At 33.9% G+C, this 27,109-nt stretch overlaps 3 protein-coding genes across 3 annotated transcripts in view; 1 reads left to right on the forward strand and 2 right to left on the reverse strand.

Annotated features, from left to right (window-relative positions):
• Positions 1-18: 18 nt before the first annotated feature.
• Positions 19-2,400, reverse strand: LOC116346935 (lethal(2)neighbour of tid protein 2). The gene is made up of 2 exons (XM_031777251.1): positions 1,789-2,400; positions 19-1,679 (listed from the first exon to the last, which is right to left on the reverse strand). Exons 1-2 carry the CDS (start codon positions 2,066-2,068, stop codon positions 424-426), a joined length of 1,536 nt encoding a protein of 511 aa, XP_031633111.1. The 5' UTR covers positions 2,069-2,400; the 3' UTR covers positions 19-423.
• A 2,003-nt stretch (positions 2,401-4,403) lies between these two features.
• Positions 4,404-5,771, reverse strand: LOC116347049 (phosphoserine phosphatase-like). The gene is made up of 4 exons (XM_031777444.1): positions 5,611-5,771; positions 5,000-5,505; positions 4,774-4,919; positions 4,404-4,716 (listed from the first exon to the last, which is right to left on the reverse strand). Exons 2-4 carry the CDS (start codon positions 5,449-5,451, stop codon positions 4,430-4,432), a joined length of 885 nt encoding a protein of 294 aa, XP_031633304.1. The 5' UTR covers positions 5,452-5,505; positions 5,611-5,771; the 3' UTR covers positions 4,404-4,429.
• Positions 5,772-11,075: 5,304 nt separating this feature from the next.
• Positions 11,076-27,109, forward strand: part of LOC116346916 (sestrin homolog) — a 30,979-nt gene continuing 14,945 nt past the window's right edge. The window contains exon 1 of the mRNA XM_031777212.1: positions 11,076-12,060. The gene's annotated coding sequence lies outside the window, so the exon portion shown is untranslated. The remainder of the gene's footprint in view (positions 12,061-27,109) is intronic.

Here is a 27,109-nt window from a genome sequence, read left to right on the forward strand (position 1 = left end):
AATAGACAAAAATATATATATATTTTTTTAACAAACTTTTTTCACTTTAATCGTTTTCTTTTTTAAATTGTTAAAACAAAAATTAATTACAGGAAAAAAGAAGATTAGAATATATTAGAGAAACAAATGCAGATTAGTATCTGCGGTGACTGGTTGGAATCTATTAACAAATTAATTAATTCGTGTTATTCCAATATACATAAACAGTCTTGTCGAGTTCATTGTTTTCAGTTTTTGTCGTGCTGTGCGACTCAATCTTCTTTAATTCTATTTATTATTTCACACATTTTGGTAAAAACAAGTTACGCTTTAAATTTTATCATCAAAAAAATTGTCTTTCATATCTAATATATTTCTTGTATTGAATTTTGTTTATCTATTTTTGCATCGTCTTCACCTATCTCAATACAGACATATTGAATTCTATTGAATTTTAACTCGTTTTGAATCCTGATCGATGCGTAGTAATTTCGATCCGATGCCATACAATAGAATCAAATGACTAAGATGTAATAAACTGCTCGATAGAACGGTGCTTGGATATGTATTCCATGCGAACTCAATAAGACCGAGCAGTAATAATTTCAACATGACATTAAAATCGGTGAACCACGATAGATACGGTAAACTATGAAAATACCATACATAAAATTGATAATGTAGGCTTCGTGCACAGACAATGCCGATAAAATTGGCCAAAAATATTGGTAAAATGGCCAATTGAACGGCACGATCGAAATGGATGTCATATTTTTGCATCTTGGCATCGTTGTCTGTGGCAGTTGGTGGTACTGGTGCACCACTTGATTTCCTCAGCATTTGTTCGAATGAATTTAAAAATATCTTCTGGTTGATTGTAATTTCTTCTTCGCTTTGTTTGTTGTCTTCATTATCTTTTGTTTTTCGTTTTTTAGTTGATTTTTTTGTGGTCGCCGTGCCATTTACATCATTTTCGCGATTTTTAACGTCGATTTGTGGTTGCAGTTGTGCTTGTAACGTTCTCAAACGGCAATAATTCTGGAAGTATTTATAGGAAGGCACTAGAAAAACGAGCAGTAACATTATGTGTACGGCCAATAATGTGATGTGAAAATATTTATGCTCGAATGTTTCGATTGGGAGGAAACGATAATTGACGGTCCATTTATGTTGAAAAATGCGACCAAAATCAAAACTGCCTTTTATATATTCGATAGGATGTGTCAATAAAAATGGTGCACCAAGAACGAGTTGAATTACAGCACATATGCTCAATTGTTTGATTGTATTCACATAGCCCAAATTGACAATGTAAAACAGTAAAATGGCCGGTGCAAATAATAGAATATTCATTTTTACCGAAACACCCAAACTTAAAAATATACTGCCCATCGTCCAATTTCCATTTAAATAGAAATTCAATGCAGCGTACAGTAGCAGTATTGCAATTGGATCATTGAACAGACGAAGTACATAAATCGAATGAATGCGATGCGATGTGAATGCACTGAAGATCAACACATACGGCGGCACTTTGCGACTTTTCGAATAAATCTTTAGCACCAAATGCATTTGTAATAAATAAATGCAAATAAAACAGTATTGAGCCAAACGAATATTTTTGCCATGGCCGGTGATGTAGTATAAGAATGTGTAGATGTAAACAAATCCAGCCGGATACACTAGCGGTCCCGTATCACCTGAAATTGAACGAAAGACAATTATTATTTCGATGATCATATGATCGACATCATCAAATCGGTAGAAGAGGAGATGAAAAATAGAGAAGAAATTTGAGGTTATGTGTACCTTTCAAAAGTGAATAATTTGTCGTTCCATTTAAAAATCCCTCACATTCTTGCATGTATGCAATCCAATCGATTTCCGTATAATTGACACGCTGCACTATGAATATGTTTAGCATAAATTCGACGATTAAAATGCCAATCGATACAATGGGCAATTTTGATGGATCAAATAACAGCGATTTTGCATAATTCACATTCACATACTCTTTGTAACATGATTTTATGAAATTAATGAGCGATTTTTTCGCATTTACATGCGAATTCTTTGCAATTGGAGCCATTTTATGATTTATTAAAAAATAATTTCTCTTGCATACACGCACAAACCGCAGTAGAAATGAAAATTACATTTAAAAGAAAAACACCAATTTTGAAATAACCAACCGATTTTCATTCACGTATAAATAACAACAACTCGCTGAAATACAACTTCTTCACTTTTTTTACATATTCATATTTTTATCCTCTTCTAGCTCTTGTCGGCTTTTTTTCACTTTCAGCAAATTGATTGATGAACCAGGCCGGGTCCTACCTCAATGTTTATTTTTAAAAACTACCGAAACAACCGAGAAAGAGAGAAAACAGCCACAGATATATGTTTATTATTACATATTCTGCTACTTATTATTATGTTGTGTTGGCTGTCACACCATAAATTACGTACCAGATTAATAACGTAGAAGATTTCAAAACCGATTTGAAAACAAAAGCTCAACGAGCTTGGAAAGCTTAATTTTGAGTTTAAAATGTAATTATATTCAACGTTTCTTTATTTTAATTATAATTTTCAAAAATTCATGAATCTATTTTTTCTGTAATTTTTTCTTTTGATTTATGGAAATTGTAATGAATTATTGACTATTGAGTATTTTGTTAAAAACTTTTACTTCATCGACTTTGTACTCCGGGTCGGTGCTTATGATAGCACAAACTCTATGATTTGTGTGAACTACAGCGTTGATAAATCGGCATTTAAAAAAAAACATAAATAGACTCAAATTGACCCAGCTGGGAAATCAAAATTGTTCAAATTTAGAAAAAAAGACGACTTGTAAGTCGGATATCGACGAAAGAAAGTGCCAACGGAAGTAAAAAAATATTGAAATCGATTGCAATATAAAAACAGAATGAAAGAACCAGATAAAAAAAGGTGACAACTGTAACATAAACAATAAGTGAAGTGGCATTGAATTCAAAACTGATATTGCCATTGACGTTAATAATATTCGATTTATGTATCTTCTTCATGAATACCGAGTAGATTTGAATGAATGAATTTTAATTTTTCTTCTCAAAGATACTCCACCGAGTTCAGTAAAGAATTTCCGGATGCTGGAACTCAACAAAGTCGAAACCAAAAATGGATTGAATGCGACTAAATCAGCAGAGACAGAAGACGACAATACATCGTAAATTACACCAAATGAAATGGTAGATACCAAAAAATTGAATCATTGAATCACCAAAGTAATAACAAATACATAAACAAAACTGGTCAAAGCCATACTAAATTTTGATGATGTGTGCATAGCGTAGACAGTATCATACAACAGCAAAAAGTACGCATGTTGAAAAGAGAACGTAAATTTGGCATTTGTGTTGTTTGTTCGAATCAATCGTTTACTCTCACTCTCGCTAACCCGTTATTCAATGTAATCAAATTTACCGGCATCAATATAATCAGCTGATCGTGTATTTGCGTGTACTCTGTACAACAAGTGACAGCTACAACAGAACAATCGTTTAATCGATTTTCGATTTTTTTTTTGCTAAGAAAGTCCAGAGAACCAACTTCAACAACTTCATTGTGTGACTAGGTATAAGAACCATAAAGGCCATTAGATTGTAAATTAAGGTTGGGTTCATTGCTATGGGATCGAATCTCAAATTTTACGATATTTTGCGAATTTTATGCCAAATAATTTGCTATTGAAGTTGCACAAAGAAATCTGTGGCAGGTTTTCCAATTTCGAGTGAGAATACATTAAAATTGGTATGAACAGCAGTAACACAGTTAAATGCAACGTAAGTAGATTAAAAGTGGTATATACATTGGGAGCATTAAAATCAAAGATCTACGAAATTTCAAAAAAAGAAAGTTTAAACAACAATGTTGATGCAGAAAAAAACTATTGTAACCCTACCCAATTTGGAAGGATTGGCCAATTCCTAATTTATTTTTGTTAATATTACGCAGAGTTTTTATAGGCACCTTGAAAGTGCGGGCAATCAACAAAATTTATTATCCCCTCATACGGTGCTAATACATGTATCTATAGATGGATATCAGAAATCAATTTGACTCGAATGCCTGGCCATCTAAATATTCAAAACTCTAGAAAGACAGAAAAATTTAGTTAGAAAAATTCGCTCGGCCTCGGTCTTTCTCTAGTAACGAAATACTTTTTTTCGAGACAATAATAATGAAAAATTAACAAAAAAATCTAATTTAAATTGAACATGAATTTGTATATTAATCGTGTAATGTAAAAATATTTTCGTTTTGAGTCAAAATGAAATGCAGAGTCAAAATGATTTTGTTATCATTGTTTATTCGTGTGTGTTCATTATTACAATATACGAATTTCCTACTGAAAGAGCGAAATGTTTTTTTTTTTTTCAAAAATCTAAAGTCAACAATTTTAATCAGCATACGGAGTGCGATATAAACCAGGGTTTTTGTACAATTGTTGAAAATCAATAATATAATATTTTGCACGTTTGTGTACTTCTTCACGTACGACATTGCCGCCGTATCCGATGAAATTGTTGGCTGGCGGCGCGGCTTCAAGGTCGGTAGCACCATCGCCAATCATTGTTATGTTTACATTCCCTTGTTGGCCCAGTGATTGTCGAATTGTGTTAATTACTTCACTTTTGCCACCCGTTCGTGATGTTGGCTGATTGGTATCAAACCCAGCATAACTGCCTATAGATGAAAAAAATGTATTTATTGTGTGCTTTGCACGAAATGTAGGTGCAGTACCATTGTAATGGAAGTACAGTATATTGGCAAATACATGATCGAAAGGAATACCAATCTCTTCAGCAATTGGTTCGACTAAGCACCGAAATCCCCCGGAAATTAAGTAAATGGTTTTGTTTGCATGTCGCAATCGGTCAACGAACTCCCTATTTAAATTGATTGAAAATGGCCTAATTTTGTTAAAAGTTTTATGAAACGGCATGTGAAGATTAAATGTGACCGTTACTGAATGCCTGATGATAATGACGTTGCATGTGATTTGAGGAATTCCCGAATTTGCTGTTGCGTTGGTTGAATAATGTTTAAACGTAGTCGAAGCGCCTCTTGGTATGTTACTGTTCCTTTCATTGCTTCTTTTGTTAATCGGGCTACTTCTTGACCTTTGCCGCAAAACTTGGCCAATTCATCGATACCTTCTTCCCGGATCACCGTCGAATCAATATCAAAGCAAACAATCTGTGAATGCTCTATGACATGTGCCGCTCCAGAGGGATTCTTTGATTTATCACCAATTAATGACTCGGTGATGTTTACGGCATCATTTTTCAAAATCGTTGAAACAATTACTGACTGCAACTCATTAGAATTATTTGATTCTGGAACGGTCGTATTTTCAGAATTTACTAAAATAGCAACCAAACATATCAATGAACTATTCAATATCCACTGTAGTAGCATCCTCTTTTCCTTCAGAAAATATTATGGTAGTCCCACAATTAACAAAATGTAAATCTTGAAATATAAATGTTTATTATGGTAAATTTCGCAAGATTTCATCACACATGTGTTTGAAATAAGAACCAGTATTCAACTGATAAATAAACAAGTTTAACTAACCGTCTAAGTCTTATCCAACGACATTATTGGGAACGACGACATTGTATCCGACAATGTACACGATATTATTTCCGAAAGTGTACTCGACGACAGTTTTTCTTTTAGATACGATTTTCTTATTTAGATAAGTAACACATATTTTACCCAAAATTTAGATTCAAAGCTTTAATTTTTTAGCAAATTCATTAGTATTTTACGGTATTTTATAATAAGCAATGTGAAGAAATGCTAAGATTTCAACTTTTCTGTTCTGAATTGTGATTTTATTTCTAAATTTATTCGTACTGGTTGTGATTTGAATCAAATTTAGAAACTATTATTATCTTCGCACAATATCCAATCAAAATAAATTTAAAAATGCTTAAATGAAATGAAGTCAATAGCTTCAAGCTACACAGAAACAAATATTCGAGTACGCTTACTCGCACTTGCGGTGTTAGCAGAGATTCTACCCCTCAAAATGAGTTACGCACTCTATTTTACTCTATTTTTTGTGTTAATTTCATCCAAGTGAACGCATCGTAGTGAAAGAAGAGATACATGCGGCTATTACTACACATGTATTTCTTCTTTCACTATGATGTGTTCACTTGGAGGGTAGACTATCTGCTAACACCGCACACCGAATATTTGTTTCTCTGTACTATAGTAAGTCCATTATAGTGGATGAACCATCTTAGTTATTACTGAATGTATCAAATTGTCCGTCCCACTTCAAGGTTGTTCATTTTGGAAAAGATGAAAATTCCCAATTTTGTGTTGGTCCATTTCACACAGAACTATGCCCTCTGCATCCTTTACATTTCACGTCAAAATTTATTAATATTTTAAAATATATCCGTCTTATTTGATTATTATTAATATTTATCTTTAAAAAAAAACGTTCCGTTTTGTTTAGAAAATGAAATTTTCATTTTAGCTTGGCCTCCATTATAAATGTTGGAGATATCAATATTTTACCATATTTTATGAAAGGTAATGTTCTCTCAATTTGTTGATACGATCAAAAATTAGTGATGCAAATCATCAAACTTCCTTGAACTTGACGAAAACGATCACAGAATTTATGTATTTTTTTGTGTTCGTGTTTTACATTTTTCAAATAGTTTGTGCGCGACGGTTTGTGTGTGTATGTGTTTTTGTTTACGTTTAAACTATAAATAGCATAATCTCGTCGATAAAATGCATCATATTATTTTGCATCGCATTTAATTTCAAGTATGACTGTTATACTTTGTATTTATTTCGAAATTGAAAACAAGTATCGACAAAACAAACTACAAACACACACAAAACACAAGTATGTCAGTAACTAGTTTGAATTCGAATTCGTTTGATAAAAGCACACAAAACATATCACAATATTCTAATTTCAGAAGAATGATAAAATAAAAGAGAAAAAAATGGTGGAATTTTTTTACAAGTTTTTTATCTTAAAAAAAAAATGCAGAATACAGTTCTCCCCGCCAAATTGACCCGGAAAAAACATACCATTATCAGAATCGTTTTTTTTTTACTTTGAATGAAATTTTGAGTGGTGACTTCATCACATCATGCAATACAAAGTTACATCATCTTTTTTTCGTTCGGAAATGTTTTTCCACTAGTTTCCCGAAAAAATGTTTTATTTGGTTGAAAGTGCCAGAAGAGACACAAATTCGTTGGAATAAAAATGCTCATTACATGGTGTCTAAATAAATAATTCCCATTTTTGAGCGGTATTTGGGGGTTATTTTGCATTTTTACGATTACATCTTCTCCGAATGAACAAATATATGTGTTATTACTCAGAGTCATATTTTATGTGAATGATTTGAATGGAATTTTGTTTTCGCCCAAATAGCAAATGATGTTTTATCAAAACAGTGTTCATTGCAACTCTTGCGCTTGATTTATTTCCAAAACACTTGAAACGGTTGCGTTTTTGGTCAGCTATGTTTTTTTCTATTATCATCACCCGGTCAGATTGCATTTGAATTCCGTTTAAAGTACAGTTTTGTTTTGAAACAATTTTTATCGTATTATCAATTTTTTTAAAATTCGTTCCTAATTCTAAATCTAATATAAATTTTGTTTACATTGTTAATATATACATCTGCTTAATACAAGCAAATATACAATGATAACACAGGGTCGTAATCTGAACAACAGTCGGTGGTTGAGTGTTAAAACTGATTAAAGCTGACTAGAAAACAATGCTTATGAAATTTACCAAACTTCATTTCGACCATTAATTCCGGCTGAATGCAAACATTTTTTTTTATTTTTTGCGAAAAACATTTAAGCATTTGTTTGCAAAAGCATATCGAGACTCAAGAGAAGATATAAAGGAGCTGTACAAAAGCACACACAAAAAAATCCATAGCAAAAGAACGATTAAAAATACAAAAATGTGAAAATTCCGTAATTATCACGTTTGCATCATACCAAAATCATCTTGTTTTATGAATTTGTTTTTATCTAACTTTCATTTGGCGATCGACGTCATTTGTTGAACAACAAAAAAAAAACACACACTCAATTTCTTTGCTCTGTAAATCAACAAATCTACTTCTTTTATTATTGTCTAATGCACTATATCTTCCCTATGATACCCTATCCAGACGATCAATAAAACCCATTGATAAATAATAATAATATTAACTCTTTTTTTCTTGGTACGGTAAGTGTACGGTGGCATTTAGTCCGGGCTCTGAAAAACAAATGGGAACTGGCGAGTGAGAGATTGATAAGATAGTAAACCACATCAATTCAGATACGGAAGCCACTTCCCTTGCCAACATTCGGCCAAATAAAGACCAATTTGTGTGTTTGTTTTACTGTTTTCTTTCGATAATTTCGTTTGCATCATTCTTTGTTTGCACGAGAGAGAAATACTATAATTATATGACATTATCAATGAATATATTGTCGGCGAAGTAGAAGGCACAACAATAAAAAAGAAATCATTGAATTGAGCTATATGCTTAAGCATTTGAAACAAATGTTTGAACTTCACAGATAAAACGTACACTCAATTTTAGTAAAGCCGAAGAAAATAACAATGGGGTCGTGTTTTTTTGTTTCAAAAAACGTCAATCGGATATTTAGAAGAGTTAAGCGACTCTTTTGTTTCTTCTTCAATTTCTTTGGCATTCAAATGAACGGCGTCCTCTTCTTGGCCATTATTGTAAATTTAACGATCTTTCAAGATTTCTTATTAAAATTTCATCATCATTAAATGAGATGAGAGGCGACAAAATATGAAACAACAATTCATTTGTATACGTTGCTCGTAAGACACACATGAAGCGCCAACATGTGCGAAAGAAGATGAAAAAAAAATTCCATGTAAAAATGAAATAATACACGTGATTAGCAACTGATATAGAACTCTCACTTAGTCAATCAGCCAGTGTGTGTGTGTGCGTTTTTTTTTTCTAACTCTCGCGCTTGAACAATTTCACAAACAAAATATTTGCAAGCTCCTGTTCACTTTGTCTCCCATCTCTTCACGCCAAATGCCTCCCTTATTTCATTACAAATTAATATACTTGAAGTAAATGAAGTTTATGATATGCAATGATAGTGCAAACTTGTATGTTATTTACATTGACTGATTGGGCATGGAATATCAATTCGCGACACAATTATATCGTGATATAGTGTGTGCATATTACGTTGAAACCGATAGTGGTGGTCAATAATGGTTGATAAAATTGCAAGTTGAAGGTCTTTATTTCCACCGGCAAGCGCAATCAACAGAGAGAAAGAAGAACCCGCGACAATAGAGAGCGAGAAAAAAACATCATGCATGATTCAGACACACATCCACGCAGTCTGTTGATGATCGCTCGCCCCAAAAATAACACACATTCTAGGTGTGAAAAATTCAATTTTCAAAATAGCAAAATAGTGTGTGTATGTGTGTGATAACATCGTTTTTATGAAAAGGTGATAGACTTATCTTCGTCACAGAGTTGAAACAAGACAACAAAGCGAGCACCAAAAAATATTGCGAGAGCAATAACCGTTTGAAATTAAAAAAAAAACAGAGGTAGATATCAGTTTGGGGAAAATAGGCTTAGAAATGCGTTGACAATTAAAAATAACAAACTCTGGTTTTCTGTGCGTAACCAAAAATATCGCAATTCATATCGACTAACTGATAAAAAAAAACAGTGATGAAAAAAGAGAAAAAAAATGTTTGGTGGCCTAGATTCGGTAGCTTCGGATTGTTATTTTTTAAATTCTTGATGCCACATGCAAATAAATAAGAAAGTTCACAATAGGGCGTTGCTTAATAAAACGATTTCTCGATACACGCCACATATTGGTCCCGCCAACATTCGAAACACCGTCGCGAAAATTATCATGGACATTTTAAGTTGATGAAGGAAAAACTTGCAAACCTTTCAGACGCAGATGAAGAACGAGACACACACACACACACACACAGAGAGAGAGAGAGAGAGAGAGAGAGAGAGAGAGAGAGAGCAAGTGAGAGAACACCAATTATTGTGTTATTGTAAGAAATGCACTGAAACTAGTTATAACTTCTTTTTTTTTTTTCTGTGGAGCTTTAGTACACGCTTGCCGCAATACATTCATCACTGTGTCAGTTGTATCTTGGCTTTACAAACAAAATAACACATGACTAACAACAATAGCAACAAGAAATCGGATATATGTGTGTACTTGATCTTGAAGAAGGCTAATGTTTTGATTTGCGAAATAAAATTATATTCGGTCTTTTTGGTCAATGAATAAAATCGGCATGGATCTGAGTGCCTCTAAGAATGATGCGATGGCTCACATCCACATGAGCTATGTGACAGAAAGAGAGAAAGAGAGAATGTGTGTGGAAAAAGAGCAAGATATCGAATTAAAATTTAAATAGTCTCTATCGGTTTGCGTTTTGCAAAAATTCCATTACGGTACGCAATGAAACGAGTTTTGTATTTCGTCAAATTTGTCGGAAAATGTTGTCGTTGCGGTGTTGCGCATATTTAAATTAATATGGATCAAAGACAAACACGTGTATCGTATCACACGGTTTCGCACACAAACACTATATGCCATATCGCAGCCACTGTGCGCGTTATTTTAACAAGCAGCAGCATAATCGTACACAACCGCAACACACCAGTTGAACACAGCACAATACACACCAAGTGAAAATTCAGCTGGCCAGCTGAAAAATGCTCACTTTGTTTATACAGCGCGAAAGAGCGAGAGAGAATTGTCATACGGCAACCAGCTGAGTTCTGAACCCGAATTGAAAACAACAAACCGCCAACAACAGATCGAGAGTGAGAGCATATTCATGAACATACAAATACACACACATGCGCACATGCGCACGCTCTCCGCACACTACACTATAAACGACCGGCTTGACGCTATATATTCCCTCGCTAAACGTAGTGCCTGTATGAATACACAACCGCTACGAATGCGCGTGGTTGTTTTGCTTTTAAGTTGAAACATTGTTTTCGATTCAGTTTTGATTTGGTTATACAAGAGTAAGCACACGCAACCAGCCCAAAGCCAACTAGAAAATAGAATCAAAACGTACAGATAGGCAGAAATTGTCAAATTGATTTTTTTTTCGGAATCGATTCATAAGATCGAATAACTTTCAAAGCATCTTCACGATAAATCCGCTTTTTTTCTCTTCCTTCTATCTTTCGCAAACGTTTTTCGTGAAAGAAATTAATAGAGAGAAAAAGAATATATAGAAAGCGTCAGAATTTGCTTCAAACTGTTATTTTCCAAAAGAAAAGACGAAAAACTTGATGAATAATTATCGTTATTGGTACGAGAGTGTGTGCGTGTGTTCGCTTATTTTAATTTTGAAAAAAGAAAAATTTTCCATTCAGCAACGAACGCTGAATATAACGAGACGAATTTTTTAAAACGACTCGTCCACATTGTCGGCGAAATCGAATTTAGAATATAATTTCAAAAAACTTAAACAATTCATCGATTACATCGAGAGACAACGCATTTTTTTTTTTGAAACTCTCTTTCTCTCTCTCTCACTTCAATTGAACAAACCGAAATAAAAATTGTTGTTGTAGAAATTCGCGCATGAAAAATAAATTTGAAAAAATTCAAGTGAAAGCCGGCCAAAATTATTCGATACAGGCAAACGGAAAATTGAAGTTTTTTCTTGTAAATCGTCTGTGTACATCGAGGTTGTGATTCGGGTAAAAAGTTTATAAAAATCGAATAAAACATTAAATAAAAACAACGATAGCAGCAGCAACTTTCATACCATACCATTTAAGCGAATCAAAGAGGCTAGTGTCAGCAGAAATACAACGGGTCGTATTGTACTGGATCTAGTTAATTCAAGGTCTGTTCGGTGGCATTAAAAATCGGCTACAACGGCGACAACAACGACGAGAATAACAACAACGGCGAACGAAAAAAATTGATCAACATCTTCAGTGAGCGATAATCAAAGTAAGTGTGACTTTTTCACCATTTTTTTTTTCTTCAAATTTTGACAGCAGAACTCTCTTTTTCAATCATGCACATACACATATAAAATTATCACCTTGCATCACCAGTAGATGTAGACATGCACCCAGCCACATTCGTATAATAAGTAGATTTTTTTTTCTGAAGAAATAAAAACAAAAATTAAGTAGCTCCCAAGTGATGATACAAACAAATAAATCACCGATTTTGAGAAATAGAGAGGGACACCAAATAACAAAAAAAAAACCACAAACAATTTTCAACAAGAGTTTATTTGGATGGGAAACTAAAATAGAAAATGTCATGACACAAACAAAATGAAGAGAAAAAAAAAGACAATGAGAAATAGATAGAGAGAGCGTTTGTTCACATTTCTTTCGAAAATGCCGGCATTCAAATGACATTGTATGTGCATCGAACTGCAAAATCAACGGTTACCACAATTTAATGCTCTCGATATGCGCTATACATGTATATTGTTGAAATTGCAATCGCATCATATGCATGCGTGATGTGTTTGCATATTTAAGTCTTCTCTCGGCCTTTTTTCTATCTCTGTCTCCACACACAAAATTACATTGTCATGGAGTTTGTTATTCAGTTTTTTTTTTCTTCTTTGCATTTTATGCTATTTTTACATGCAAACTTGCTGTGGTTTTGCTGGATGAGAAACAGAGAGAATGAGTGAGAGAATAGGAGCAAGAAGATAAGAGAGTGGATGCGCTAGAGAGAGAAGAGTGAGCATGTGCACAATATACTTTGTGTGAATATAGTAAATGAATCGGAGAGAGATAGAGTGAAAGAGAGCTTTCCAATGTGGCAAAATCGTATATTGAACGATTTGAAAACTCATATACTGCGCTATCTTCTCAATTTGATAATAATTTCATTTTAAAAGTGACACAAACACTTGAGAGAGCGCAAATCAAATATCAATTTTGAACCGAAATACACAATTCTGTCTGATTATAAATATGAAAATAAATTGAGTACATTTATTGAAAAATAGAGAGAGCGAGAGAGAGAGAGAAGACGAAACCAAAGAAAAAAGCAACGAGTAATCACTAATCAGTACGCAAACACACCATTGAAATGCAGTCTAAGTGCGAGTTGAATACACAAGTTTAGTAGAGCAATAGAGTCAATGTATTATAAAATATGAGCGATGTAAAAAGACGCATTGAATTTTTGTTGTGAGAAACATTCCAATGCCGTGTGATAAGAACGATAAACGGTACCGAAACGAGATCATTGAATAAACGACCAAGCTATATAAAGATAAAGTGTTTTGTGTCTATGTGTGCGAAAAATAGGGATGAATACCGTTAAAATCGTTGAATTTATTGTCGGTTTGCAGTTCAAATACACTCACACACACTTGCACACGTACAGCGAACGTGAGACAGATCATATGGTTGTTTTGGGCATTACGTAGCCATTGCACGAAACAGCCGCTAAAATGTACAAAATTTATTGACAATATTAGCTGGCATGTGAAATTGAAGTGTTTATTCATTCTTTATATTGTTTATTCGATTTATGTGTGTGTGTCTATATGTTTCGCACAGCAACCCAGAGTAGAAAAAGAAAAAAAAAGTTCGTTTTTTGTCTATATTTCGTGTGTGTCTGTTTTTTTTCTTCATCGATTTCGATTCGTTTATTTTTTTAAAGTGGAAATTTACCGGCTCTGCATCATCGTCGTGCATGTAAAATGAATCATCGTTTCGTCTACTTGTCTAACTATTATCGTACATTCGGCAAATTTTTCGCGATTTTGATGATTTTAATGATATCTTCGCGGTCTAATGAACATGCGAAGAGGTGAAAACTGGCAAATAACACTAAGAAAAGAAAAAACAAAAAAAACACACATCTCCTTATTTAGCTCTATTGATTTCTTTGTTTGAAGCGTTCGTGTGTGTGTGTGCGTATTGTAGCGAAAAAGCCGCATTATTGTAATCAACCGGCTGAATGACTGAGCTAAATCACAACGAAATTCAAACAATAATATACACATTGCATATAAAACGACACGTAGCGACTGTGTATGCATACATATGATCGTCGTTGCAATTGAAGTCGGACGCTCGAATGAAATGTAGTACGAATTTGAAAAAAAAAAACAACTACGACACGGACAGAGTGCGAAAGAGCGAAAGAGCAAGGGAATTGTAGAAATAGAGAAAGCAAGAGAATGACGTTCACACAAAATAACCTGCTGATGGCACTCAAGCACAAGATGTCAGCTGTGCACAATCAAATTGTGTATTTTTATACACGGGTTTATTTTTGCACTTTCGAATACACACCGGTGCTGATATAGAAATAGATTGTGTATATGTGCCCACCATATCCCACCATTCCCAATATATATATATATATATATATATATTGAGCGCACACGCCATTCCTCATTCCTTCTATATCAATCTCAATCTCAAATGTGGTAAATGACTTCTTTTTTCCTTCGTTCAACGTTGCATTCAAATTCCATTTCTTTCATTTCACTCGTGTTGCGATAGATTTTGTGAGGTTTTTCAACTTTGTGGCCGCTGCACGCACGCACACATGCACGCCATGTATTTCTTGGACTCTAAATAGAGATATATCAACAGCATGACTATTTTATGAGTCTATAAACGAGGCTCATTTCACCTTCTCAATCAACCAAGCAAAAATTACATTTTCTTTTTCCGTGCATGCAACAATCGGTGTGCCTTTATGACGGCAATATAATAGTCGCAACCAAAAAATGATCTAATCAAACATGGTTTTTGCATTGACAATGCAATCTCTCTCTCTCTCTCTCTCTCTCTCTCTCTCTGTATGTGTGTGTGTGGATAAACAAAGAAAATCGATAAGATGGCCTATCACAATTTGGCGTAACATTGTGTGACTTCAACTTGTAAAAAAAAAAACTTTTCAAACATAGATTTTTCATACGCGAAGCACATTTCATTTCCTCTCTCTCTCCCTGGTTCGTTTCGAAAATTCCTTTTTTATTGCCTCTATCTCTGAAAATCATGATCATATGCGCCTTTGTTTGCTTGTACCTGTGTCTTAGCTCTGCAAAAATTTACAAACAAAGAAAATGCATACATTTCCTCGATCACGACCGACCGAACAAAGAAATTAAAAATTGCGACGTCTAATTCATTTCAACTAACCGACTGATTGAGAAAGTTGCAACAATTTGACCGATGTTGTTTATTTTTGTTATTCGCGAGACTGAATTGTTGCAACAATTTATATAAATTGTAAACATTTTCAACCCTATGCGAAACAGACAGAGAGGCGGAGAGACAAAGAGAGTGACTGAGTAAGAGATTGAGAAAGTTTTGCGACAATAACAATGAATCGAATGCCAAAAGTCTTATTTCTTTTTGCGATTTTGCTCTAAAAAAAGGTATTGCACGCGCGCTCAACAACGCGAAAAAAAACCAACAACATTGAACGGTGATCATTACGAGCAACTTAAAATGCCGCACAAATAAATGAAACAACAACAAACCGAATTACAACCAAAAATATGCAAAAAATAATAATAGAGAAGTAGATAACGAGCAACGCAGTTTTCTAGACGAGAGAAAAAAGGAAAGCGCGCGTCAAAATAGCAAATTTACGAGCAACGAAAAAAAGGCGCGCACAGAAAATGAGCACTGCGCACTCTTACAAAGAGCAGACGATAACCATGTAGAAAAAAGTGGTGGCGAAATAACAAATAGAAACGGAATAGTGAAAAAAGAGATCGGACAAAAATAAAGAACATCTAAAAATGTAAACATCTCGCCAAATGTTATCACATTGATATTTGGACTTTAAATATATATATTTTTTGTTTGGCTGCGATGTTATTGTTCGAGTTTCTTTCTCTGCGTGTCAAATGAAAAATGCTGTCAGTTCTTCGCATTGGTGCGGGTATGCGTGTTTTTAAATTTTTAAATTATACGATCTCTAATCATTTGCGGTCGCGATTTAATACTGCACGAGATTAAGATGCGACACACGAAGAGCAAATCAAAACAAAAAAAAAACTTTCTCTCAATTCATCCTGTGGTCGTGCACGTGTTCATACATACATTTTTTTTTATTAAAATAAACAATAATGCTTTTTTTTACTATTGCCTCGCTGCCGTCGATTGACATGAACGAAAAAAAATGGTGGCATCGAAAACCAAATTGGAGCGCATTTCAAATGGCTTTCTCAGCATGGGCATGAAATCGTGTTTGTTTTTTCAAAACATTATGCAAATGATAGACAACGATCGTCCATTTTTGAACTCAGTTCCAAAACCAATAATCAATCGCATCACATTATTGTATAAAATATTATTCGCCTATGATAATACGCCTTTTTGAACAAAATATTTGGTCAATTTGTTTAATTTAATTGATGAAACGAGTTTGGATGTTTTTTGTTGTCTGCTCGCTTTGCACATTATTAAATGGAATATGGTATAAACAACTGTTAAATGCTTGAAATTCGATAATAAGCAATTCATTTCTCTTGCCGCACAAAAAATACCATATTATTTACAAGTGTGACATTCATCTATCAAACGTTTGTTAGTTGCCTCGGAATTTTCGTGCAAACAGAATCAATCAAAAGCTGTCTAATTCAGCACGGCAATGATATTGAGTGCAATTTCAAAGGACAACACGCTTTCAATATAACAAAAGAACAGAACAACACACTGTGCTATCTACAATCGATCATTATCACTTGATATCGAAATAGAACGCCCAGTTCTCTACCCCAAAAATAAAAACGCATCGAATGTGAAAATATAGACTTGTTCAAGTGATATCAATCAGTTGTTTCTATTTCCAGCTATCAATTATTTATTTTAATAAACTGCAAATTTGTGTGCAATTGTTTGCTAGGGTTTTCGTTCGGTTTTTTTTGTTCATTAGTTCTGACAATGCAATCATTTTGTAAAGTGTTTTAGCTTATTTGTCACGCACACAAAAGTAAACACATTATCTCTCTCTCTCTTTCTCTTTCTCTCTCTCTGTGTGTGGTGAGTGTGTGTCTTTTTGCCTATAGGTTCTGTATACATAGCAGAGCCAATGCAAAATTCATATCAATATTAATCGTTCAAATTGATTGAAATGGTTGCGAGAATACACAAACTCATTCCCCGAACATATTCCCTCTGTCATCACCCATTTTTCTTCTCTTTGTAATATTTCACACGCTCGTCGTCTGCCCCGGTCACCACTTAGATTCTCATTTATATTTATTCAATCGTTTAACAAACGCAAATCAATATAAAACAATTACCATTTTAAATGAAATAAATGAATAAACAATTAAATATTTTTACGAACATGAAGAACTATCAAGGGACTTTTTCCATCGTTCATTCAATCATTTAACGATTGATATATATTTATTATGCATATTTAAATGTGACACGGAAAACAATTTCTAAAACAAAAAAGTCCATTTTGACAACAAAACCGATACTCTGATGAATCGAAATAAAGAATATACATGCATTTACTAATTAAAGATTTGAATTTTTGATAAAAAATCATATCAATTGCGAATGGCAGAATGCGAATATGACACTGTTAAAATGGAATATAAGCCAGAGCATGAAATCGCAATTGTGAGATAATGCGCCTGTTTAACAAGCACAGTGCCTCAGATGAGCCTAGTGTACCTGTTAGGAGTCGTTAGTTACATTACAGCCTTGCTCTGCATATAACAGCAAATTTTCCGAATTAATATTCACATCATTCGCAATGACTGATTTACTCGCACGCATTTTATCGAACTGAATTTGTGTGGGTTTTTTTTAACGAAGGATTATTTTACATCATTTATTTTTACATCGTATACGATGTAAGAAAGTTGCAATCGAATGTTGCTCGAAGGCTTTTTTGGGAAATATGTAAAATTTAGACATATCCGTACTTCGAATTTTGATATATGGGGTGCCGAATAAGACAAAATCAACACATATACATAGCACAGTTGTTGACATAACCATTATCATAAAAAGAAACTGAACCAAATCTAGATTCGGGGGTACAAGAATTGTTTTCATCAAATTTAATATATTCATCATTAGTTTTTGGGATTTATTTGCTTTCACGTGATTCGTTGCGGAACTAAACGGGTTTCCTCGTGAAATGAGATAGATAAAATAGGTAATTCTTAACCAGTCTATGTATTTCAGATAGATATCCATCCGAGATATTTTAGAATATCTGGATATTCAACGCAACTGCACAGCGCCAGAGCTGTGTGCGTCGCAAATAGAATCTACGGTATGTCGCGACGTATATGTGTATCAAGTGCCGCACGTACACAGTCACACTGTGTCTGTATTTTACGTGTAGCGACATACCGTAGATTCTACGTGCGATACACACAGCTCTGGCTCTGTGCAGCTGCGTTAAATATCCAGATATTCTAAAATATCTCGGATGGATATCTATCTGAAATACATAGACTGTTCTTAACCATATATCCGCATGCGGTTACCTCTATAGTATATAGTCTATACCTGAAATATGATAATACGCATAGGTTTCACTTATTCTTTTCGATTTAATTCCGGCAAGTATTAGACAAAAGATGATTTCAACATAGGGTTGCATTGATTTTACATGGGCACATTTTCTCATCCTGCTATTTAGCTTCACGATTTATTTCTATGGTATTTTGCCGAAAAGAAGCACAAGAATCGTTTTAATAAAAGAGTACACCCTCTTCCACATTATAGAGAAGATTTCTCCAATTTCTTTTTTATTTGGGTTTTTCTCTCAGCTATCGATATTTACCCGAAAGAAAAAAACAGAAGACGAAATATGATGAAAAATTAACCTTTAAAATTTTGCGATTTAATTCTACTCATGATTCTAATCTGCGAAGGAAACGAACATGTATATTTACAAATGTTTGCATGTCCTCTGTAATATAAACCGCCAACTCGATGAATATGACGTAATATTTGGTATGCAATGTGTAAGATGTTGCTTTTCGCTTTGTAAAAAAGGGAAGAGAGGAAGATTAAAGATTTGTTGTTAACAATATTTTCACTTTTATCTTGTCGGTTGTAAAGGTTATTGTAAACAAATCTCACTTGATCCGAATTGGAGTTGTAAGAAATTTAGTGCGAACACACACGGAGAAAGAGAGAGAGAAAGGGGGAGAGCGCACACATGAAAGAAGGAAATGAAGTAATAAATTGAAAGAGCGCGATACGACTATAATCACAACCATACATGTTTGAAATATATCCATAGCTACGATGCTTTGGTGCGATGTGCATACATACACACAGTTCACATTGGTTTTGGTCGATTTTTTATTCATTCGTTTTACTTTGAATGAAGGTCAACGGTGACACCGTACGAAGTGACGAAAAAAAAATACGAACAAAACAACCAGAGAATAAAATCCAAGAACAAAATAATATTGTTTTGTTGAAGAAACGCGCCATAAAGCACAAACGAAAGTCGAATGTTAGATTGTGCATGTGCATGCAATCGTTTATATCGTCGTTCACTATCATGGCCACATTTTTGTGCATTGAAATAGAACCAAAAGCACACACACACACATCATGGATTGAGACGGAAAAATCGCAAACGATGATGAAATATTCTTTCGTCATACATCCTTCAAAACTCAATAGAAAAAAAAAAAAACAAACATTCTCTCCTCGTCCCTTTCTATCTCTCCTTCCACTTTCTTTTTTCTTCGTGCCCTTTCGTCTTTTCCATCCAAAATAATGATTTTCGGCGACAACATTTGAAACGATTGCTCAATGTAATGTAATAATGATGATGATGTAAACCGCAATTATCGTCAGATGAATCACTTAAATCGCATGAAATGTGTCAGATTATTACTTGAAAAATACATAAAACATATGAATGGCAAAAAAAGAACTCGAGTCGCACAGAAAAAAAAATCATTCTTTCTCTCCACAAAATATGTCAACACCATTAGAGTGTTTTATTAACACAGTGGTGCATAAATAATTGGCATAAATTTTGAGAATAATTCAAAATTTTCTTTTAAAACGCTCATAAATGTCAAGCGAAAGAGAAAAAAAAACAACAACATAATGCTGATCGTTGTGGAAGCGCATGTTTTATAGTCTTGTTTTTGCGACGATGGTGATGGCTGAAGATGTGTGTTTTTGTGGTTAGTCTTGAGATAATGAATTTTTTTTTCGCGCGCGTTCAAGAGTTTGATTGTGGTTATTTGTTGATAACGTGCCCAATTATATTACACTATATTCGAAAAGGGTAGTATAATCTTAAAAGGCTGCCGCTCGAATAATAAATCGTAAGATAATAAAAAATGTTTTATTTGCAATGGTAACATCTTTGTGTTATATATATGTTAATATCACGTACCGGAAACGTGCGAATTTCGTATGGGGGTCTTGAGTGACGATTTAACGCATAAGCAATCAGCTGAGCGTATGAAACGGGTTTTGCTGCTGTATGTTTTTTTTTGTTCATTTGTTTGTTTGGTTGTGGTTCGTTTTTTTTTTGTCGTTCGCTGTACATGTTCTTGTTGATTTTTTTTTTCATTCGCTCTTTAAATTGACAAACAAGCGAACCAACAACAACACCAAAGCTCACTTTTCCTTTCAATCAAACGAGCAGTAGCTGAGCGATTTTAATATTGTGTTGACTTTTAATTTGGATGATTGTGGTGTGTGTGCATGTGTGACATAGATACAACAAATACATTTCTTTGTTCATGAAGCACTCTTGAGAATTGAAGAAAAAATAAACAACTGAAGAACATACACACGCAGTGAATTGCCAGTCGATTAACCTTAATCGTAAAGAGTTGCGTCATTTTTAACATCATCTTATACTCTTTCTTTTATTATATGAAAAATTTACAGCCAAACCAAAAAAAAAAAAACGCAACAGAAAATGATTATACGTGGGTTTTTGACAAATAATGACTTGTAATAAACTTGAAAATGCAATTTGCAATGGAGTAAAGTGTGAAAAAGGAACGACGCACACAGAATATTTCGATATAAACAATATCCATCGACCGTATCGTATGATATTTGCGGAATATACAGCGAGATGAGATGAATGACGATGTGAAGCACGGATAAAGAGTGAATTTAGTTTTCAAGGGAACATCGGGTTCCAATGTTTATTACTAAACTATCAAATATTTAATGAATTACTATTGAAAAAGTTTCTAACTTTCTACGTCTCGATTTCACTTTTTTTTTCTCATTACATCTTCACTCCCGTCTTGGTTCTTCATTCCTAATAGGAAATTTCCTGCCGTGCCTTGACACTCTACAAACTTGGAGATTTTCAAAGCCAACGTCGATATCTGGCTTTGGAGCCTTTTTATAAGTGAAAGACTCTTCACCACTGAATTTTGTTGGAAATTTAGATACTACCTTAATTGAACTAAATCTTCAATTTGTTTTGCTGTTCTTATCCTAATTAAATCAACTAGCGCACAACTTACCTTATGTCTGATCTTCGCTGTTTCGAAATTTGGTCGGAATTGTGCTTCAATTTTCCAAACACTGTGCCCATCTTTAACAACAACAAAAAACTTGTGCAAATGAAATTTTATAGTCACAAATCGATTTTCATCAAACGAAATAAAAACAAACAATGCTATAAATGCGCTTGATTGTTGTTAGTTTGTGTGTTTGTCAAATTTACATTTTATACATATTCAAATATTGATTTAAGAAAATCGCATGAATATGGTATATTGTAATGACAATATGCGCCCAAATCGAATGTATCGTTTTAATCCATGGTGTCCATTGTATTGATTATGGTTGTTGCTTCGGTCGCTACTTCAATCAATCATCGCAAATTGATTTTATCAGTTAAGCGCGATTAAATATGACAAACATGTCTCTATTTCACATCGGTTTCGTTCAATCGCAATCAATTGTATCCAATTTGGCAAATGGATACAAACACAACTGTTCCGCCCGATTGCAACTCAATCATCTTTAAGTGTGATGTGTTTTCTTTGCCAACGCAATAACTAATTGTTACAACTAAAATAGCAAACAGAATGAAAAAAAACACAACAACAACTACTTGGTATTGTTTCCATTATTCATTGGCTGACTTCATAAATAGATTGGGTCGCACAATAACTAAATCGAAAGAAGAAGAACATGTGATGGATGGAAATACAATCGTGATGCACATTGATGAATTCTGTATGTAAAATACGAATTGAACCATTTTGATGCGTTTGTGTTTATCGCAATTCAATCAATCATATTCACAATTTGTTGTGATCTATTGTTTGTCACCATTATTTTTTTTTCGGTATTTATGCCGTTGAAACACATCGGCCATTGGAAAAGAATTGGTAACAATTCAATTAAACAATCGCTTTATTTGAATGCTTCAATTCAATAGATTCCATTAAATTTCAATTGAATCTTTCACATTTAATCCACACTCACTTCGGCTCAGTCACTCAGGAAGGAAGTTAATTGCATGCACACACATACAAAAGAGAATTCATATCTATCTATAATGGCGTCATCTTTTTTTTCATTTCTTGTCGTTATTATTATTATTGTCATTCAAATCGACAAATTTGTATTAATTATAATTTTAGAAGGAATGCATTTATATTAAACAGAGAGAGAGAGAGAGATAGAGAAGAAAATGAAAACAATTGCACGAAACCATTTTGAAATATCGGTCGTATAATATATATATTTAAATTGTTGCATTCATATTTGAAATTGCGATGCCTGCCATTGATTTGTAATGCATTGTTTGTGTTTAATTATCATACGCGCGATAATTTGCGCGCAATGATTGGTGTTGATTTTGTTATTGTAGGTGATGTTGTTGTTAATTTTTTTGTTTCTGTGTTTTTTTTTGTTTTCGTTGATTCTGATCGAACGTTGTTGCAATGTTATTATCGGCGGGCGGTCGGGCAATCGTGATCAATATCATTTATTTTATTAGAATTTAAAAGCGTTTTAACTACAATATTTGAGCACCTCGCAAAGCATTTTGTGATGCAATCAAGATTAGCACTTGTTTACTGGTTAACTGGTATTTGTATGTGAGCACTCCTCCAATCCATGTATTTATTAAATCAATCATCACATTGACAATCTTGAAACAAATTGAATTCTCATTCTCAAGAACAAAGAGAATAACAACAACAACGCTGCCACAAAACGCAATCTCTATCTCTCTTCTTCTTCTATTTTACGTTTTGGTTTTTGATTTATTCCAATTGTGTGTATGATTTGCAAATGCAAAAAACAAACACAATACAGAAACTATTGGCACAATATTCATACGAAGATTTTTTTAGACACGGAACGGTGTTTATATCGTTTATTGTTGCGCCATTCGCGACTATTCTCGATTGGCTAAAATTATTAGATAGAAATACAAATCAACAAAAGCTGCTTGTTTGCCACCATAATAAAGTGAAACCAAGAACAATAACGCACGGAAGGAAGGATATTAAAATTTGTCATCATTTGATATAAAAGATGTTTGTTTTCTTCACACAAAAAAAAAGAATTATCTTGGCAATTTTTTGGGATATTTTTGAAAATGTGTGACAGATATGTGATACAGCGCAAATTGAAAAGAGCTCAAAGAAGAAAAAAAGAGATTGAACGAACTCCTTTCGTTTACAGAGAGACAGCGAGAGAAAGAGAATGAAAAAGAATTGAAAAACATCGTCAAAAGAGAATGCTAAGCAAAATAAAAACAAATGGTTTTCGTCACATCATCGCCAAACCTCTGTGAATATGCATAAAAAAAACCACAACTGAATGCCAAGAGAACAACGGTAGCAATAAAGAAACGACAAATAATGGCAAGTGTGCAAATATTAAAAGTTTACACACTCGACACTGCCGTAAATCTGTTTTTGTACGGTCATATCCATGACTTTCCTCGATGCCTCTCTAGGCAGAACAGAAATAATCTAACAAAAGCGAATTTTCAAAGTAGTGAAGAGTTTGTGTCGAATTCAAGTGCAAAATGAATGTCAAAAAATTAAAATGGCTCGCCATTGTACGGACTATTCAGTCAGATCCATTCTTTGGTCAAGAATATCGTAAAATAAAAATACGCGTTCAAAACACATACATTTAAATTATGTACAGTATGAATAGAGTTTTGCAAGTAAAAAAATGTAAACAAGGGAAGTAAATCAGCAGGTCAATGTGTAAAACGATAAAAAAAACCAACTATAACAACACAACACTAATATGTGCTAAAAATATATACAAACAACAATGCAAAAATGTTTTTGATTCTCACTTCTGATTAAATTGGATGGCATTCATCTACTTAATTCGTCTTTTGTTCTCATTTCTTTTATATATATCATATTCCCACATTGCGTACATTTCTGTCATTGTTGTTTTCTCTCTCTCTCTCTCTCTCTCTCAAGTTTTTTTTATTTGCCATTTTCATTTGCAGTATTTGCTGATTCAGTTTCACAATTGACTTCAACTGCCAAACTTTGAGCAATATCCAAAAGAATACGAGAGACAAAAAACGCACTAGAATAAATAATTACATTGATAGAGAACCATCGTGAGAGAGAGAGAGAGAGAGAGCCACAGTGACCACATACAACAACGTACAATAATAACAAGACATTTTCGTCGTGAACGACGATGTTAATGGGCATTAAGAATCGCGGATGCGTATGAATGTTCACGCAATCGGCACGCATGTGGTGTAAGTCTCCGCACTCACTGGAGATTTGTTATGTTGATTTTTTTTTATATTCGCATTCGTTTCACACTCTATCGATACATACATGGACACAATTCACTCATTCTGTCTTTCTCATTGGTGCGGTCCCCGTTTGCTTCGTTGTGTACCATATGAATTATAGCTTTGTTAATGGTTTTGTTTTGTTTGCTTGTTAAAATTTATTGTGAATTATTTTTGGCTTCACATCGATGCCGCGCGCTTCGAGGTCTGAAAGAATCGGTTGAATATTTCCCTCTCGCGCGCACGTTGGCTCGCTCAATCGTTCGCTTCTTTCCTTTTAATATTTTTTTTTATTTGTGGGTGATTAATGCCGAATTCACTGCTACATCGCACGCAATTCAAGCATGTGTTTCAAAATTGGATATTGCGTGCGAGTTGTTCCAGTGGCCGAAGAGCCTATATCGCATTCTTAATCGTTTATGTTTTCCGCATATTTCTCTAATTTTTTTTTCTTTTTTTGTTCCATTCATTTGGTCTTTTCGATTTTGAATTTGACCTCGCCAAAGAATATGATTGGCTAGTGTCGAGCGCACAACATAAATTATTCGTTTGAAGTAAATTCTTATGCTCATCAGTATGTACATTTAATGGTTGCGATTGTGTCGAAAATTAAGTATACAAACGTTGATTGATGCTGAACACTAAAAATAGACCACATTTTGTTGGAGCGACATATACAAAAGCCGATCCAAATAACGTTGAATGTGTGTGTGAATTGAAAACACATTCTTGTTATAATCAGTTGACATCTACTAAACATAATAAACATATCAAAATATACACATATATCATTTTCAAGCGCTATGATTGTAGTATTTTGTTTAGACGCAACATATGGCGTATGTGCGATCAATATTGTTTATGGTCCATTAATGTATAATATAGTCATGATAATTGGGCTAGAAAATTGCCAATGACGTTTTTTTTACAGATTTCCACTTTTCTCTCTCTCTCTCCATCTCCTTTTCTATTTCCATCTCCCGCTTTCCTTTTAAATTGTTGACATTATCCACTCCTCAATTCCTTATGCTATCTCACTCCCGTTCACTGCATACCAGCGATTTGCTTAAATTTGTTTTTATGTGGCACATCTGCTTTGAAGAGAGTAGTAGCTCAGAATTTTAATTTCGTAATCAAATGTGTGGCAGTGCATATTCGGCATTTTCATATGATGGAAGAATGTTATGGATTCGTAAATCTCTAAGTGAACAGTTCAAAGCAACTAAATTGCCATGGATACACATAACAAGCACAGCAAGCGGAATTACATACAATTTAATATATCATCGTTTCGGTTTTATATCCACACAAATGTTGAACAGGCATTCCAGGCATCAAACAGTGCGACAGATAGAGCATATAGTCAGAGTCGAATATATAAAACATAAATTTGTTCTCAGCTCGACGACTTTGACAGCGGAATCCATACACAATCATTTTGTTCCTTAATGTTCATAATTAATGATGTCGAACTTCCGTCGAACTTCTGGCCACCACATAGTAAACTGCTGGATTCTTTGTCTGTTGTTTTGGTATTTTAATTTAAAATTCATTACGAAAGAAAGAAAGAAAGAAAGAAAGAAAAAACACTGCCGCCACCGTCGCCGAAGTGAAAAGTGAGAGAGCATACGACCGAACAAACGAACGGCCATTCTCAATCAAACAAAATAAACATTGAAATTCTTTACGCAATGACAATGTTTGTTTTCAATTCGATGATATGCGGTGCGGTGTACATTACATTTATATGCAAATTTGTACCGAATGTCACAAGTGAAACAGAACGAAAGTTCTGAAACCTTTAAAAAAAAACAATCAATTTATCCTTCAGTTGTAATTGACGCGCTCAGCGTCGTGCTGTGTGTTGTATTACATTGTTGCAAAATTCAAATATAATCCAAAGTATGTCTATGAACCCAACAAACACTTTACCATATTCATCGATTTTAAACGTGATACCGTGAGTTTTAAGCATAAATTCATACACAGTTACGTTCATCGCTGGCTTCATCGAATGAGACGATATCGCCGCGAACGATGCAAAATAAACATGCAAATAATTTTTTACATTTCAAGGCATTCGCAATGAGTCTCAATTCCGACGAAAATGCGAAACCCGTTATTTTCAGTTCAATTTATATGAAATTCGGTCATTTTTATGAATATTTAACACATCTTTCAAACGTCATCATTTGAACTACTTTGTTAATTGACCAAAAGTTATTTTCCAAACACAACAATTCATTACGAATGATTATCGCATTTTGAATGG

The sequence above is a fragment of the Contarinia nasturtii genome, unplaced genomic scaffold (assembly GCF_009176525.2).
Source record: "Contarinia nasturtii isolate CC-2019 unplaced genomic scaffold, AAFC_CNas_1.1 Cnas_scaffold_1699, whole genome shotgun sequence".
NCBI lineage: Eukaryota > Metazoa > Arthropoda > Insecta > Diptera > Cecidomyiidae > Contarinia > Contarinia nasturtii.